The 16,520-nt window shown below is 54.0% G+C and overlaps 1 protein-coding gene across 14 annotated transcripts in view; it reads left to right on the plus strand.

Moving 5' to 3' along the window:
* Positions 1 to 16,520, plus strand: part of Rap1gap (RAP1 GTPase activating protein) — a 67,616-nt gene that overhangs the window by 6,311 nt on the left and 44,785 nt on the right. For 2 of the 14 annotated variants that reach the window (XR_004121145.1, XR_004121146.1), the window contains exons 1-2: positions 10,285 to 10,441; positions 12,125 to 12,160. The exons of 3 other annotated variants lie outside the window; for them this stretch is intronic. Coding sequence is in view for 7 of the 11 variants with exons in the window: in XM_031379133.1 (XP_031234993.1) it covers positions 10,398 to 10,441; positions 12,125 to 12,160 (80 nt within the window). In the remaining 4 variants the exon portion in view is untranslated. Of the gene's footprint in view, positions 1 to 10,281; positions 10,442 to 12,124; positions 12,161 to 16,520 lie in introns of those variants that run through there. 9 more of the 14 variants (XM_031379133.1, XR_004121147.1, XM_031379135.1 and 6 more) reach the window with 9 other exon arrangements.

Genomic DNA, 16,520 nt, shown 5'->3' on the forward strand with positions numbered 1-16,520 from the left:
TTTGGCTTCAGGGAAAGGTGACACAATGACCTGGTTTACTAATAGCTTGAATACCAGCTTAAGGACTCTGTATCACCCCAAAGTCACAAAGGAACCCACTGGGCATAATAACCTCTGGCTACACGGCCAGGCTCCATAGGCAGGGGAGAGGAAGCGGCCGCGCCCAGGTGCAGCTCTCAGCCTGGCTGGGCTGGGCTGGGCTCATGTTGCCCAATGCCTTTCTCCCCAGACCTCATCTCCCTGTAAACAGATGAAAGGGCTGCTGGGTCTTCCCTCCCTGGAGTGGGTGAGGAGGTCAAGACTTTAGCCTGGCAGAGAACTGGGCAGCTGAGAGTGCCACACAGAAAGTCTGCACCTCGTCCCCTGCCTCTGCCTTCCTTTATCGGGGCAGTGGGGTAAGCTCTGAACCTGCTGATAGATCTGTGGCATGAGATCTGTTGCAGGGCTCCGGGAGCTGATAATGGCTACTCTGCGTGAGCCCCCGGGGGGGGGGGTGTTACTCTTGCAGGTGTTTCTGTAACTGCTTGTTCCTCAGGCACCCCTGGGAATTTGGAGCTGTTGGCAAGGTACACAGGGACAGCCGGTGGAGATCAGGCACCTGTGCCACCTCCTAAAGCCCACGGGAGCCACACATTTGCAGAGGGAAGGAAAATGGAGGCCAGACGGTGGGGTTCAGCCCTCTGCCCGACTCCTGATATCTGACTTGAATCTCTGAGGGACAGGGTCCCCTCCTTAGGCAGATGGAGATGGTTAATGGAGGGTGACCTTGGGAGTGTTCCTTGCCTGGCTGCCTAGGACCAGAACTTGAAGGACATTTCTGACTTCATAATCTCAGAGTGGCCCAAACCACTGACTTCAGGGGGTTGCTGGAATGAGGCGGCTTTGGTGGTTGGCAAGCCTTTTGCCCTGCCACCCTGTCTCAGATCTTGGGAATCAGGTGTGGCCACACACCCTCAGGTAGACTGCTGCAGGCCCTTGAGCCTGCCTTGGTGGCAGTCTTAAGGACGTCACAGGGCTGCAGCTGGGGATGAATGTGCCTTAACCTTACCTGCTCACCCCTGCCTCCCACCTTGTAGACTGTCTCTGAGCTCTAAGTACCACTGAGAACAAAACTCGGCAGGGCCCTTAGGGCTGAGATCTCACTCATCCCTGCCACCAGGCTTCCAGCTAGATAGGTGTAGTCGGTTGAGGTCCCTAAGGACAGAGACACCTGGGGCTCGTCCTACCTTACTACCCCAAACATCTGGGGTCCTTACCAGCAGGACAGGAACTGCCCAGCTAGCTGCCTTTAGGATTCTGGAAGAATATGCTGAATATGAGCTGAGGGGCCAAACCCCGGAGGGGAATTAATTGAGTGCTTATGGTATGCTGTATCCTGGGATGAATGCTTTCTATGGACCCACACCATTGACTTCTCAGCAACTGTCATTATCAGCCATAAGGGGTTCAGAGAGGTTGAGCGGCCTCTGGAGGTCACTCAGTGGGCTGAGATTTTAACTAAGGCTCTGTTGACCTCTGTTAACTACTGTGACACCACAAGTAAGAGAGGGTTGGAAAGGGTGCCATTGAGAGAGGTGGGATTCTCCTAGCTGCTCTAAGAAGTTTGCTCTGGTCACGGGGCTGAGGGCGAGGCTACCCCCAGGAGAGGGACTTTTCTGTCAGTTCTGTCCATCAGCCTGTCAGTGCCAATACGGCAAAAGTGGATGTCCCATGACAGGGAGGAAGGAGGGCCTCACCGGCCACCGAAGAGCCTTCCCTGATCCATGCCCTGGATCACATGAGCGTCTCAGAACCAAGCCTGTGTTAGTGTGAGATGTATGGCAGCCTCGAGTGTGCTCAGGGAGATGGATGGACCCGGAAGCAAGGTCATGGGCACACTCTCAAGGCCCCTCCCTCACCTTCTGAACCTCTCTCTCATCGTGAGATAGGACAGCAGCTGCCACAGGAGTCACGCTGCCTCCCAGGGTCTAGGAGGGCCACCCAGATATGAAGCCATGGGTGACTTGCTCCTACATCATCATCATGGGCATTTCTCCAGATCGTAGGCTGGGGACACTTTTGTATTCCAGGCTAGAGGTTCCTGAGGACAGAGGGGTAGGACATTCAGAGGGTGCCCCTCACTCCCTGCCCCATTCCAGCCTGGGGTGCCGGGCGCCAGGGATGGTCGATGGTGAGATGACACTGGGTACTTCAGGACCTCACCTCTGCCTCTACCCAAGAGGCATCTCTGCCTACCATGCCCATGGGGCTGGGCTACCTTGGAAACCAGAATGAGACAGGCCTTTGGAGAACCCTCATTATATATAGAGAAATATACCTATTATATATAGGTCCAGAGAGGGGATGAGACCTATCCCCAGGTTACTCTGTGAGCCAGTGTGGAGCTTAGCTCAGGACCTGGGTTTTCTGGGACATTTAACGCCTACACCAGGACATGTCCAATAACTATATCAAAGACCCATCTCAGTTTCTGCCGACTTAGCCTTTTGTTTTTGAAGGGTCTCACTATGTTGCCTGAGGTGGTCTCACACTCATGGCAATTCTCCTGTCTCAGCCTCTCAAGTGCTAAGGTTGCATATACTAGCCATACATTTATGCTTTGTTTTTGTTTTGTTTTCTTTTTCTTTTTTTTTTTAGAAAGAATACTTTTTTAAAGATTATCATTTTTTAAGATTTTATTTATTATTATAAATGAGTACACAGAAGAGGGTATCAGATTTCATTACGGGTGGTTGTGAGCCACCATGTGGTTGCTGGGATTTGAACTCACGACCTTCGGAAGAACAGTCGGTGCTCTTACCTGCTGAGCCATCTCACCAGCCCCTTTGTTTTGTTTTCTTAAGATTTATTTTTAGCTGGGCAGTGGTGGCACATGCCTCTAATCCCAGCACTTGGGAGACAGAGGCAGAGGCAGGCAGATTTCTGAGTTGGAGGCCAGCCTGGTCTACAGAGTGAGTTCCAGGACAGCCAAGGCTATACAGAGAAGCCCTGTTTCAAAAAACCAAAAAACAAAAAAAAAATATTTTTATTTATTTAATGTATATGAATGTTCTCTCTGCATCTAAACCTGCATGCCAGAAGAGGGCATCAGACCTCATTATAGATGACTATGAGCCACCATGTGGTTGCTGGGAATCGAACCCAGGACCTCAGGAAGAGCAAGCAAGTGCTCTTAAACTGCTGAGCCACCTCTCCAGCCCTTTGTTTTTTGTTTTTGTTTTTGTTTTTTGTTTTTTGTTTTTGTTTTTTTTTGAGACAGGATCTTGCTATATAGCCCAGGCTCACCTAGAAGTTACAACCCCCCTGCCTCAGCTCCTTAAGTGCTGGGATTATAGGCATGCATACATTGCCTGGCTGTGGGTCCCTATTTATGGTGCTCCTGTGTTAGGCTCAAGCACATTTGAGTTCTAAAAACAACCCTGTGAGATAAGAACAGATACAACCACCGCTGCCATCACCTGTCACAAATCCCAGGCTCTGAAAAGTTTGTGAAAAGGACTCAGAGTCAGGAAGAGCAGAGCAGGGGATTCAAACACGGGCCCGACTGATTCCAAGCTCATACCGGCACTAGACCATGTGTGTTCTGGTAGGGATAAAATGTGCTTGCCTTTCTTTCTGTTCATAACTGGCCTAGGACATCATTATTTCAAGTGAGGCTGAGAGTCAGGGGCTAGGCTGTGAGGTGTGGGATCTCCAGACACCCCTCCATTCTCTGTCTCACCCATGATGGCTGCCTCTCTCCTGTTATCACTCGGCCACAGTCTGCCGTTGGTACCCTCTTGAGTGTTCGCGGTATATCTGACCTCCCCTTGAGAGAAATGGGGCAGGACCCAGCAGGTGCACCAGTTGCTATCGGTATAAATAACTACCCTGTGCAAGCCCTTTGTGGCACTGGGCATCACCTCTACCCCACATCAGCCTCCAGTCATGCAAAGCTGGGCCCCTGTTCAGTGTGGCTCTTGCATCTGTGTCCCTACCCACAGTGGACTCTGCCTTGCCCTGTGTCCGGGCTTTGTGCCTAGGCTGTGTGGCTGTGCTTAAAGAACTGTGTCTGGAAGGCGGGTGTCTATTCATGCAGAATCATCATGAATCTATTAAGCACCTACTGTGTGTCTTTCAAGGCTAAAGCTTGACCGAATAGAGAGACTGTGTTCCTTGTGAGGAGTGTGGGGTTCTAGCCCCATCCTCTCCAGTCTGTGAGGACCAGAGCAGAATAGCCACTTTCTTTTGGAAGGAAGAGTGGATGCATCGTGAGTATGTGCTGCCGTTTATACCCCAACTCTCAGGCAGGCCCTTCAGCCCCCAGGAGCCTGGGTTTCCTGGCCTATGGAATGGGGATGACAGTCTGACCTAATTAATGCGATGGCAAGAGATGTGCTTGGCACAGGGCAGCGGTAGTGGGTAGCTACTGTGAACGACAGGGCTGAGGAGCACTCAGGGAAGTCTTCGCCAGCCTCAGTTTCCCCATCAGCCATGGCAGATACACTATTCTTGCATAATCTAGCTCCTGGGCCTATTATGGAGATCACAGAGGCTACAGGGTGCGTAGGTGCAGCTCAGCAATCCTCTGAGAGGAGTGAAGGGTGGAAGGAACAAGGTAGGCGGCAAAGCAGTTGCCATCATTGTGGCGCACAGGTGTGCCATTGTGGCCTGCAGAGGCACAGTCTAGGGGACAGGCTGTGGGGCCGCCTCCACATCAGCGAGGTGGCACAGCGGGGTTTGAGGCACTTTCTCTGGAGGCTCGGGGTCCCCACCCTCCGAGAGCCTCTGGGGGTTGGGGGTTGGGGGTGGGGCTGGGGCGCTGTCCCTGGTCCTGGAGAGCTGCCTGTGCTAGACTGTAGTTCCACCAATGGCCAGATGAGGGCGCCAGGGACCGCCTCTGACTCCTAAACTGCGTTCAGAGAGAACTAAGAGCAGTCTTCATTTTCAGATTTAATACTCCTAGATAATAATCCTGCCCAGCTCATTTCAAAAGCCAATGGCATGTCACCATAAGGGAACCGAACAGTGCCCCGCTTTGGGCGAATGCCCTGGCACGACCACACTGCAAGAGTCACGGAAGAATCCAAACCCTCGGTATTTCTGACAGAGACACTCTTCCATTAACAGTAGAAAAAAATCTTAACCGCTGCACCTGACCTCCAGCTCAAGATGTCTCCAGCAATTGAACCTCAGAAAATTTTATTATGGATTAAAGCCACATCAAAAAGATACTCTCGGGGCTGGGGCTTTTAGCTCAGTGGTAGGCCAATTGCCTGGCTTGTTCAAGGTCTTGGGTTCTATCCAACTCCAGCAATGCGACAAAACAAGAAAAATCACAGATCAATACTGATGTATGAAGTACTTGAGGGCTAGGCCGGCTTACCAGGCTGTGCCCACATGCAAGGCGGGGCAGCCTGTGTGAGGGAGCCTGCCCGAGTGGGACTCTCCTTGAATAGCTCTTCTGGCTGCCACCCTCTGAATGGCTGTGGTGACTCTCAGTAATTGCTAAATGAAAACCACCCTCTGGTATTTCCCTAATGCGTCTTGGAGGCGGAGTTGTCCTCATTGAGAACCCATAGCCAAGGTGGGGGCTTTGCAGCTCTGCTGAAGCTTAGAGTCCCAGACTGGCCAGCTGTGTGGAAAGGGGTGTTTTAAGGAATGGTTAGGGTGCTCCTCCCTCATAGGTAGGCCAACAGAGGCAAGGATAAGGAGGGGCTTGTGATTAGCAAGTGATTCACAAACCTGGGGGCTAGATCCAGGTCTCCTGACCCAGGCACCAGGGCTTGGTCAGCCTACTGCCCTGGCAGGTGCTTTGGGTGCCCGCATGAGCTTTAACCTACATCCCTGAAAATGTACAGGAATGCTTGCTTAGCAAAGATAGTAGAGGGAGGTGCATCGGTCCCCGCTGTACCACAGGACAGTGCCCTGGACCTCTCCTCTGCTCTCCTCAGGGATGCCATGGTTGGCTGCACACATCTCTGACCCACAAAAGGTCATTCGCTGCATCTCATTTATTCTCAGCAGTTTGCTGGGTGCCACACAAGATGGAACTGTGTGTATGTATACGTGTCTGCGCACATACCATACACATGTAAGATGACCACAGTTAAAGGTGTGATTTGGGTGTGCAAAGCCAGCCACAGTCAGGAGCTGAGTACATCTAGACTTAGGACTCGGGTGTGGAAACTTCATCTGACCTTTGCATGTGTGTGTGCACGCGAGCTGACAGCGTGGGGGCTGACTTTTATGTGAGCAGGTCTACATGTGGCGTCTAGGCACAAGTTAGACATTTATATGTGCGCACTGTAGCACTGTACAAGTTCCCGTGCTCGCGGACCCGGAGAAGCTTGTGTACAGGTGTGTCTCCGGGTCTTCCAGGAAGAACCAAGAAAGCACGTAGACCACAGGCAGATGCTCTGGGAGGGGAAACACCCCCGACCCAGGACACCTTAGAGGTTAGAATTCTCCACTCCTGGGACTAGATGGATGTAAGTGGGTTAGGATTCAAGTGCTTCCCGTGGCGGGTGGAACTCCTTCTAGGCAAATGAACTTTGTTAGTTGTAGTGTTAGGCCTTTAACCCGGAGAGAAAGAGATCAGTGTGCGGGTGTGAGGGAGATTGATTCACACATGAGCAGACCTAAGCAAGGAAACAAATTCCAGCCAAGCCACTCAGGAGCTGCCAAGAACAAGGCGGAGAGCCCAGGCCTGCCATGCCTCCTGCCCAGGGGTGCCAGAGCATAAGCCTGCATGGGAATAACTTGAAAGGGAAGGAGGCAAGTAGCATGTGGAGCCCAGCCTGGGATCTTCCCAGGGCTTGCCCTTTGCTCCGCTCAGTCCCTGCTGGGGGCCGGCAAGGGAGTATTAGAGGCAGCTGAGCTGGATGCTCAGGGTTCAGCCTCGGGTGAGCTTAGAGAAGGGACCACTCCCCATCCCTGCATCTTCCAGGTTTGGCATGCATTCAATGAACTCACTTGAAGATTCACACGAGGCCTAGAAGAGGAGGTGGCTTCCCAGAAAGAGGCTGAGCCTGGAGAGCAGACTCCATTTTCCTTTTTGACATAGGGTCTCCTGTAGCTGGGGACAACCTTGAAGCTCTGATTCTCTGGCCTCCACCTCCCTTGTCCTGCCTGGCGCTATTGTTTTGTTTATTTATTTGTTTGTTGAGACATAGGTCTCCCTATGTAGTGTTGTCAGGCCTGGAATTGGACATGTAGACCAGGCTGGCCTTGAACTCACAGAGATCTGCCTGCTTCTGGCCACACATGGGGCTTTTATTCTGTACAGGAGACGGCACCCAGGGTTTCATGCATGCTAGGCAAGCACTCTGCCAACTGAGCGCCGTGCCCTCGGCGCCCCCCCTCCCACCCGTGGCTTCCTTTCCTAGGTGAGAGACCAAAGAAAGGGGACTCCTTGGAGTGCAGCTGGGATTCCCCAGGGCCAGCCTGCAAGCACCCACTCTGTGCTGAGTGGGGAGAGCAAGCTTCCTGTCGCTGTGGTCCGTGGTGGCTGATGTCTTAAGAGCCTGCTGCAGTGGGTGCTGTCTCTGTGTGTTCATCTGGGAGGCTGTCTCTGTGTGCTCGTACAGATCCACCTCATTCTTTCTTCAATACTATTTTAAAGTTTTATTATTATTTTATGTGCATGAGTGTTTTGCCTGTATGTATGTATGTATGTATATGTATGTATGCATACATGCATGTGTATCATATGCAGCCTGGTACCCAAGGAAACCAGAGGGGGTCTTTGTATCCCCTGGAACTGGAGTTACAGATGGTTGTGAGCCATCATGTAGGTGCTGGGAACAAACCAATGTCTGTCCTCAGCCAGTGCTCTGAGCATTTCTCCAGCAGTATCTCAACACTCCACCCCACACTTTTTTTTTTTTTTTGAGACACATGGAGGTGTGTATCACCATGCCTGGTTCTATTATTTTATTTATTAATTGTGACAGGGTCACTATGTAATAATGTTACATAACTGGCCTGGAACCAATTATGTAGACCAGGCTGGCCTTGAACTCAGACCCATTTGCCTCTGCCTCCTGAGTGCTGGGGTTTCAGGCATGGCTCCCACACCTGGCCCATTCTTTCTCAGTCTCTGTGGCTCTGCATCTGTCTCTGGGTGACCAGCTAGTTACTTTACTAGTATATTTTTGCTCTCCTTGTAGAATGGCAAACTCATCTAGTTAAGATTCCTCCAAATCATGCTACAGTGAAGGCTTTACTTAACACACACACACACACACACACACACACACACACACACACGGTGCCAGACAAGATCCCAGTGTTTTACGATTGACAGTTTAATTAATGTACACTCAAACCTTTTGAATAATCAGCATCTTCATTACCAACCCCATTTCGCAGATGAAAAAACTGAGGTGCAAAAAAGATTAAGCACCTTACCCTAGGTCACACAGCTGATAGATAAGAGAGCTGGGTTGGAACTCTAGGAGAGCCCACAGGATGTAAGTACAGGTCTCCCCCGTCCCTTGTCCTTGGCTGTTCATCTTCGTCATCCGTGTTGTGATGTAGAGTGAATTCTTATAGGTGATCTCGCAGGCTAAGAGGGTGTATTCAATGGTTGCTGGCCTAAAGCGGGGCTGGGAGCTAGCCATGGAGTGCCCGCCACATCTGTGGCTGAGAGAACACGAACTCGCTCCCTGACTATCCCCCCCACCCCCAGTCTCTTGCCAACCAGGCAGCTGCAGTTGGGCAGAGCTCAGAGGCTGGAGCCCACACTGGGCTCTTTGTCCTTGGTGGGAACCCTGTAGCCCCCATGGCCTGTCTCAAGGGCCCTCTGTCCCAACACCAGGGGGGCCTCCCTGGGGCCAGGCCCAGCTGGGAAACTTGGCATGTTGGTGGCTTCTTGGCCACCCTGCCAACTGGGCATTCAGAATCCACTCAGGAATTGGGCCCCCTCAATGAACCTAAGGAGGCTGGGGCCCGTGCTCAGGGGGGTAGCGCAGTCCAGATAGGGCTGGAGTCCTGGGTGAGCCCAGGGCTAGGCAGCCCCCACTACACATACTGCCCAGGCTGGCTCCACGTTCTTCTTGCCCCATCCTGCTCCTACCCGAGAACCTCTGCTGCTCCACAGAAGTCTCTAGCTGACTGTGGTGCATCCCGACTACCCCCTCCCCACTATCTAGTCCTAGCTAACAATGGGCTTCTAACACAGCCCTGCGGTGGAGGGCCCTCCTCAGCAGAGTCTGCAGCTGGCGTCCAGCACAATCAACTCAAGCCCCAACCCCATTCTGAGCCCTCTGCCAAGAGGCCCAGGAGCCAGACACCAAGGTGGGAGTTCTTAGCAACCTCAAAGAAGCGCTGAACCCTGCAGGGCCCTCCTCGGGCCTCCTCCACATCTCTGAGCATGGAGCGAAGGGGCTGGAGTGGAGGGGGGCCGAGGGGCAGCTGGCTCAGTAACGGTCGTGAGCCTTGTCCAGCCCTGTCTGGGTGAAACAAACTGGAGTCTAGGCCTTCATCACTCATAGCTCTGTCATTTCTAAAAGATGGAGGAGCTAGCTCCTTGCCACCTGGCTTGGTTCCTTCGGTGGTCCCTCCTCCCTCTCCCTCCTCCCTGTTAGCCTGCCCCTTAAGTTCTCTAAGCAGAAGACTCCATAGAACACTCGGCTTCTCCGGACAAGCATGAGGGAGCCTTGCAGGGGATTGGGCCTGTGTTCCACTCTTAGCTGATTTGTTGTTGTTGTTTTGGTTTAGTTTGGTTTTTTTTTTTTCCAGACAGGGTTTCTCTGTGTAGCCCTGGCTGTCCTGGAACTCACTCTGTAGACTAGACTGGCCTCAAACTCAGAAATCTGCCTGTCTCTGCCTCCCAAGTGCTGGGATTAAAGGCGTGCGCCACCACTGCCCAGCTCACTGTTAGCTGATATCTCCAGGAGTGGCAGAGTAGAGGGGAGATCTGTGTCTGGAGTAAATATATGATTCAAGCCTGATGTCTCCCAAAGTGGATTCATGTTGGATCCTGGGCTAGATGTATTTACAAACCTCTCTTTGCTGCTCTTCACATGAGGGTAATGGAGAGTTCTGAAGGGGCCTCACCTAGGACCACAGAGGGTCCCTCATTCTCTGGCCAACCTGCAGAACATTGTTGGCCCCAGAGCTGATGGGCTGTGCATTAACTCAGCAGGAGGCCAGGCTGATCCAACTTTCCCTGTGGGACACCCTTGGCACCTCTCCCTGGGAGGACTGGAGGTGGCTCTGTGGACGGGGCTGGGCAGCGGCATGGGGGTGGCGCTCTCGGAAAGCCCCGAGGCCCGGAGCGAACAAGCGGCCCTTTCTGTGCCCGGACCTCAGCTGGCGGGCGGCCCGGGGCGCACACGGTCCGGGCTAGGGCTAGGGCGGCGTTGCCAAGGTGACCCCGCGCTGGGCTGGGGACGGGCAGTGGCGACGATACCATGAGCAGCCGGAAGCGCAGCTTCACCTTCGGTGCCTATGGAGGGTAGGTGCGCCCCCGTGTGCGAGTGCATGTGCGCACCCGGGGTCTTGCTTGGGTGCGGTGGCCTCCGGGGTGGGGAGGGGTGCGGAGGCTGCGAGGCAAGCATACATCCGAGTCGTGTGTGCGCCGGGCTCGTGAGCTCCCGCGTGCTCTGTTGGGTGTTCACGTGCACATGTGGGGGTGAGAGTAAGTGTGGATCTCAGTGTCTATAAACATGCGTGTGAGACTGAAGGATGCCTCTGTGTATGTGTGTGTCCCCAACTGGGTGGGTGTAGGGCTAGGTGTGTGTGTTGGGGTAGAGAGTCTCGAAGGCTCTCCGTTGCCTCTTCAGTCCCTCTCCTGACGCTTTGGAGGTTGGTCCCTCCCTATTTGACTACTTTGTCCTGCCTGACCTGCAGGCTGGGGCTGAGGACTGAGTGATAGATGGGCCATCTTAGGGAGCCTTACCTCCTTGACCCTAAGCACCCATCCCTGAGGGATGCAGAGGTGGGACGGGATTGTTGCCAGTAGCAGAGATTTGGTAAACCACAGGGAGAGATGGGCTACACAGACTGGGTCCAGTGGCCTATCCTGGGCTCACCAAGGGGCTGTGTGACCTTCACCAGTCTGGCCTCATAACCGTCAGAGGGACACAGTTAGGGTTTGATGTGGTGGCGTGGGGGGGACAGTCAGTGTCCCGTGAGCTGTGTGTAGGGGAGGTGCTGTCTTCTTGGCTGCTCACCCTCAGAGGAGACCCCCTGCCGAGGGGCAGGAGGGTCCCTACCTTTCGGGGGTAAGGCCTTAGCTGTCAGGTGAAGCCCGGAGCTTAGGCAGTGGCTCAGAAGGTGAGGGTGGGGTCTGCTTTGTAACCCTGGGTATGAGTTTTGACTCTCCCGGTCTTACTTTCTCCCCAGTAGGATTCTCCATGCACCCTAACTCAGCGCCTCCCCCAGTCCCACCCCCCTCACATCCTCCACCCCTCAACCATTACGGCCCAGTTTTCCCTTTCCTCTCTGCTCCCTGCTTGCCCCAGGCAAAAGGCAAGGATTGTTTGTTTTCCCAACAGTGGCCCAGTCCTGTGGTCCCCCACTAGGAAGGAGGGCGGAGCCCCAGTACTCCCCCACATCAAGGTGCCCTCTCAGAGAACATGGGGCAAGAAGGTGGGCAAGGCCCTACCCACCTACCCTCCTGCAGTCCAGGCTTACAGGGCACGGGGAATGTAGTCTGGGGGTGCCCATGAACTCGGAAGTGCAGGGGTGTGTGTTGGGGTGAGGGGAGAATTGCCCAGGTCCCCAGGTGATTGGCTCCTGGGTGAGTATGAGCTGCGACAAGGCTGTGGGGTTTGGAGAGGGCATGGAATTCTGCCATAAGCCATAACCATCTAGCACACCTCCTAGCCTGTCCGCACCTCTACAGCCTTACTCTGACCCTCTACCACTGTCCTCTGCTCAGCTCAGAAGTGCTTCTGACTCCACCCCTACCAACACATATTCTCTGCTTCTGCTTCTTACTCGCATAGCCTCAGCCCACCTTCCCAGGGGTCCAAACTGACCACAGGGTCTGGTCAGATTTTGAGGACATCTGGCACTTTTAGCAGCAGTGCCTCCTCTGGCCACCAGGGGGAAGAATAGATAGGAATGGGTCTGGTGCGCCCTGCAAGGCCATGATGGATGTCCCCTCATGGGCTGTCCACTTACTGTGTTTCAGGGTGGACAAATCCTTCTCCCCTCGACAGAGTGTGTGGTGAGTACCGGGGACCCTCGGGAGCGTCTGGGTTGCCTTGGCTGCTCCCTGGGGGCACCCCCCCAGCCCATCCCCACCCTCTATAAGGACACATCAGACCTACAGCCCCTCAGGGAGATCTTTCCCCTAGAACCCACACATTCTCCCCACAGTTCTTGCTGAAGCTCAGCCTTGGAGTCAGATCTTAGCTTTGTCACTTCTCCGAACCTCAGCTATCCCATCTGGGATATGGGTGTATAGATGCCTATTTAGTGGTGTGAGGTTGGAGAACTCAGGTGTGCAGACCCGGGCTGTGTATGAGAGGCCCTCATCCAAATATTTCCTTCCCTTCCCATTCTCCAGTACTTGCTCTAGTGTGCCTCCCCGCTGGGCAGGAAGCGTCCTGCCTTCTTGCTGACCCCCAATCCTTTAGTCCCATTCATACTGAGCCCCGAAGCTGTTTCCTGTGTCTGAGGCCACCCTCCCTTTGAAGGAGGTGGCATCAGCAGCTTCCCCAACACCACGAGGTGCCAGGCAGTGGGTGGAGGTGCGGCCTCACCTCAAGATTCACACAGCACTGGGCACCTGATGCCCCGCAGGCGGGCGCCTCCCGGCTTCCCTGGCACTAACATCACATGGCCCTTCCGGCTGTTCCTGCAGTTGCCTCACTGCCGGTGGGAGCTCCCCCTGTGGATCCAGCCCCCATTCTAGGTTCCTGCCCCTGCTGGGGGCTTCCCGGGGTCTGCACACCCCATGGTGCTCCAGCTGCTGGGATGGGCCCGGGGCCCTGGGAAGCGGGACAGGAGGTACTCAGGTGTCCAGGCTGAGCTCCAGGGCCACTTCCTCAGTTCCCTTTGTTGCTCGCTGTGCAGCTTGGGGGCCAGTGACTCTCCCTTTCTGAGCTTTGCCCTTGGTGCCGTGCTGAGTCAAATTGGTGTGCTCTGCCCAGAGCAGGGGTGGAGTGAGGAGATGGAAGCAGAGGTGAGGGGGGATGACTCCCTTGCAAAGCTTCAAAGAGAAGAAACTGCCATTCGTCAGGTACTTTGTGACTGTAAGGTGCTTGTCTGTATTGACTCAAGTTGTCCTGATCATAGCTCTGACTTTAGGACTGTCATCCCTAATTATGTATGGATGAGACACAGAGTGGACAAGTGACTTGTCCAGGGCCACAGAGAATTGAACTTTGATGTAGAACCCACATGGGAACTTGATGGCAACCAGCAGCTTCCTCCACATCTGTGTCTTCCCCAGGTCTGAGCAGGGATCTCCAAGCCTCAGGGAGGTCCCAGTGGGTCAGGTATACAAGGCTGATGGAAGCAAGCACTCTCACCCAAGAGCTAGAGACAGGATCCCAGGGCTGAGAGCAACTGACTGGCTGTGTGGCGTTGACACTCTCTGGGATGTAAGGCTCTTGAATCCTCAGGATGCACCTGTTACCCATAATTCCTTGCTCTGCCCTGCCCTGCCCTGCCCTGCCCTGCCGGGCCACCGCTTGAGCAGCTGTCCAAGGTGCTAATCCGGGTGTGCCCCACCCCACCCCATTCCTACAGCCAACCCTGTCCTAGCCTACATCCCAAATGGCAGCCTTCCTAAGGTTTCTCCTGATACCCGTGGCCTGCCTCTGCCTTCCTCTTGAGCAGGACTTTATTTCTCACATGACCTGCATCTCTGGTCAACAGGGACACCTGATTAGAACTACCATGATGCTTTGCACGTGTGTCTCCCCTGCCATCCCAGCACACTTCCTTCAGACACCTTCCTCAGCTGCTGGGCGGTGGAGGGAGGGAGTTCTTTTCTGATCCCACATCACGCCTGCCTGTTTATCTCACACACATTACTGATTGTTCCCTAGTTAGCAGAAAGAGCAAGGATTGGGAAGGCTGACAGGTGTGGGCGGAATCCGCCTCTGACATGCTCTCATTGGGGGACCTTGGGCAGGTCAGTCCCTTCTCAAAGCTCAACACGTTTGCCGAGATGGGAGTTTCTATAAGACGACATCTGTGGCAATGAATGTGTCCATGTGACCCTGAAGTATGAGGCAGGCTCTGCACTCCTCTGTCACAGCGCCTTCAGGGTTTCACTTCATGTACCTGTGAGTCCCAGATCAGCAGGGCTCTGTCCCCCACAGAGCTACTGCATCCAGCCGAGTGCCTGGGTGGATAGCTCAGAATGGCGGTGTGATCCTGCCCCTGCAACCCTAAGAACCCAGCTGTCCTGGTGCAGGGAGCTGGGCAGTTAAGGTGGATTCAGACAGAGGCAGGAGGACAAGAGGTCTGGGGGTAGCTGGTGGACTTGTACAAGGCAGGGGCTTCTGGGGAGAACTGTGAGAGAAGCAGTTAACTGGCCCTGAAAGCTAGGGGCCTTGGAGACAAAGGCACAGAGCTCAACCAACAGGTCATTCCTCTGTGGTGGCCTTGGTTAGGCCTGAGAGTAGACCTTCATTTCACAGGCTGAAGTCTAGCCAGAGGATGGTAAAGGTCTTGCAGCTGATGGGGTGGATTTAAATCCAGCTCTCTCTTGCTGGAGAAGGGACCTCGGTCGAGCATGGAAACTACAGAAACGGGTGTCTTGCTGTGGGGGAGCAGAGAGAGGGAAATGGCCCCAAATATGTCCCAAATGGGAGTCAGTGCTGAGTGTCTCACAGGGAGGACTCATCTGCCACCAAGATGTGTCCCCTCCACGGTGTGGCCAGGCCATGTGCCACGTGCTTCACTTGGATTATTTTATTCCAGAGTAGATTTCCATTCCCACTTTTATAGAAGAAGAAATGGAGACTCAGGGCAAGTGGCTGCCCCAGAGCAGGCAGTCAGTGATTGGTGAACTGGGCCTGCCAGCTCACCCTTCCAGATGCAGCAGATGTGAGGTGGGCTTCGGTGATGGCCCCTGACCTCCGTGCCTCCTCTCAGCCATCATGAAGCCAGAGGTCTTGGGACCTGGCACAGGCCTCATTAGCAGTTCTGAAATGCCAACTAGGTACAGCCCGCTGGGCCACCTCATCTATTATGCATCTGGTGGGCAGGCCCCCGGCGGGCAGCTGGCAGAGCCCAGGCCGGGAGCCAGCAGCTGCCTCCTGAGCCCACACCTGCTCCCGGCTCTGGGCAGGGACCTTGTAGGGAAACACCAAGGTTGAGCTGGCCAAGGCAGTGAGTACATCTCACTCAATGAAACAAGAATGAGGAATCCTACCAGACCCGGAGGCAAGAATATATCCCAGCAGCCATTCTGAGAGGGACCTAAGTTCCTAGCCCTGGATATAAATGAACAGAGGTCTGATGAAGGGGTCTGATATACACACACACACACACTCCTGGCTGTCCAGAGTGGCGTGGAGCTGTCATTATTTACCATGTATCCACCTGGGCTTGAGCAACTATTGTGCACCTACAGGTTTCCGAGAACTGAGGATCAGCAGCAACAATTAAACACCTACTGTGTTCGAGGAGTTTGTGGCGACCACTAAGCACCGACTGTGTGTGGGCAGGGTTCCAGGTGCTGGGGTCAGTGAAACATGAGATAAACTGAGTCATCTCTGTCTGGCCATGAATGGCTATACTCCTCTGGGTCTTGGTATCCTCATTTGAGAGACAAATAAGAAAAAGGGATTGGAAGCCATAGATATCCGCCACTGCCTCACACTGATGCCACAAGCAGGCTTACAAGTGAGGGAGGGAAGCTAGCCGCTCTGGGCTGTGTTCCACTGCCCTTCACCCAGGTAGATGAGCTGCTGTGTCCCAGCAGTGATTCCACAAGCCATGTATTGTTCCTGGGCCAGGAGGAAGCTGAGAAGGGAGAGAACGTTCCGAAAGGATTTTAGAAGATCTAGTGTTCAGACTTGAACTTGAGGAAGGGGCGGAGTTGGACATGAGGAGAGTTGGGGTATCTGGGAGCAGCAGCAGGACCTAAGGCAGGAATGAGCTCAGTGTGAACAGTGAGGAGCAGGTGGCTGAAAACCCGAGGGGGCCTGAGGCCACAGGTGGGTGTGAGGTTGGGAGAGGCCGGGACTGGGTGGGTTCTGCAGGTAAGATGGGGCTGGAGGGGTTAGATAGGTCAGCCACTACCCAGGGTAGCACTGAGTCTCGGCTGCCTGGCTTGGAGGAATTTTAAAGGCTACAGACCTCCTGGAGTCTTTGATGGTAGAGGAGCCTTAGAAGTACCTCTCGTAGCCTCCCACTTGGCAAGGTACCGCTTCATCTGCTCCTGGCCCCTTCGAGTGCTAGAAGCTTTTGGGGCCTTGTGAGAAAAACACATCTCTACTTTCAGTAACTTCATGGGCCTCTTGAGCCCCCTGTGCTTCCATTGACCCATCACCCTTTCTTTTTAAAATTTTTATTATGGCTATATATTTTAGTGAGGGAGTGAGTGAGTGAGTGAGTTAGCTGGG

This window comes from Mastomys coucha, unplaced genomic scaffold, assembly GCF_008632895.1.
Source record: "Mastomys coucha isolate ucsf_1 unplaced genomic scaffold, UCSF_Mcou_1 pScaffold18, whole genome shotgun sequence".
Taxonomy (NCBI): Eukaryota; Metazoa; Chordata; class Mammalia; order Rodentia; family Muridae; genus Mastomys; species Mastomys coucha.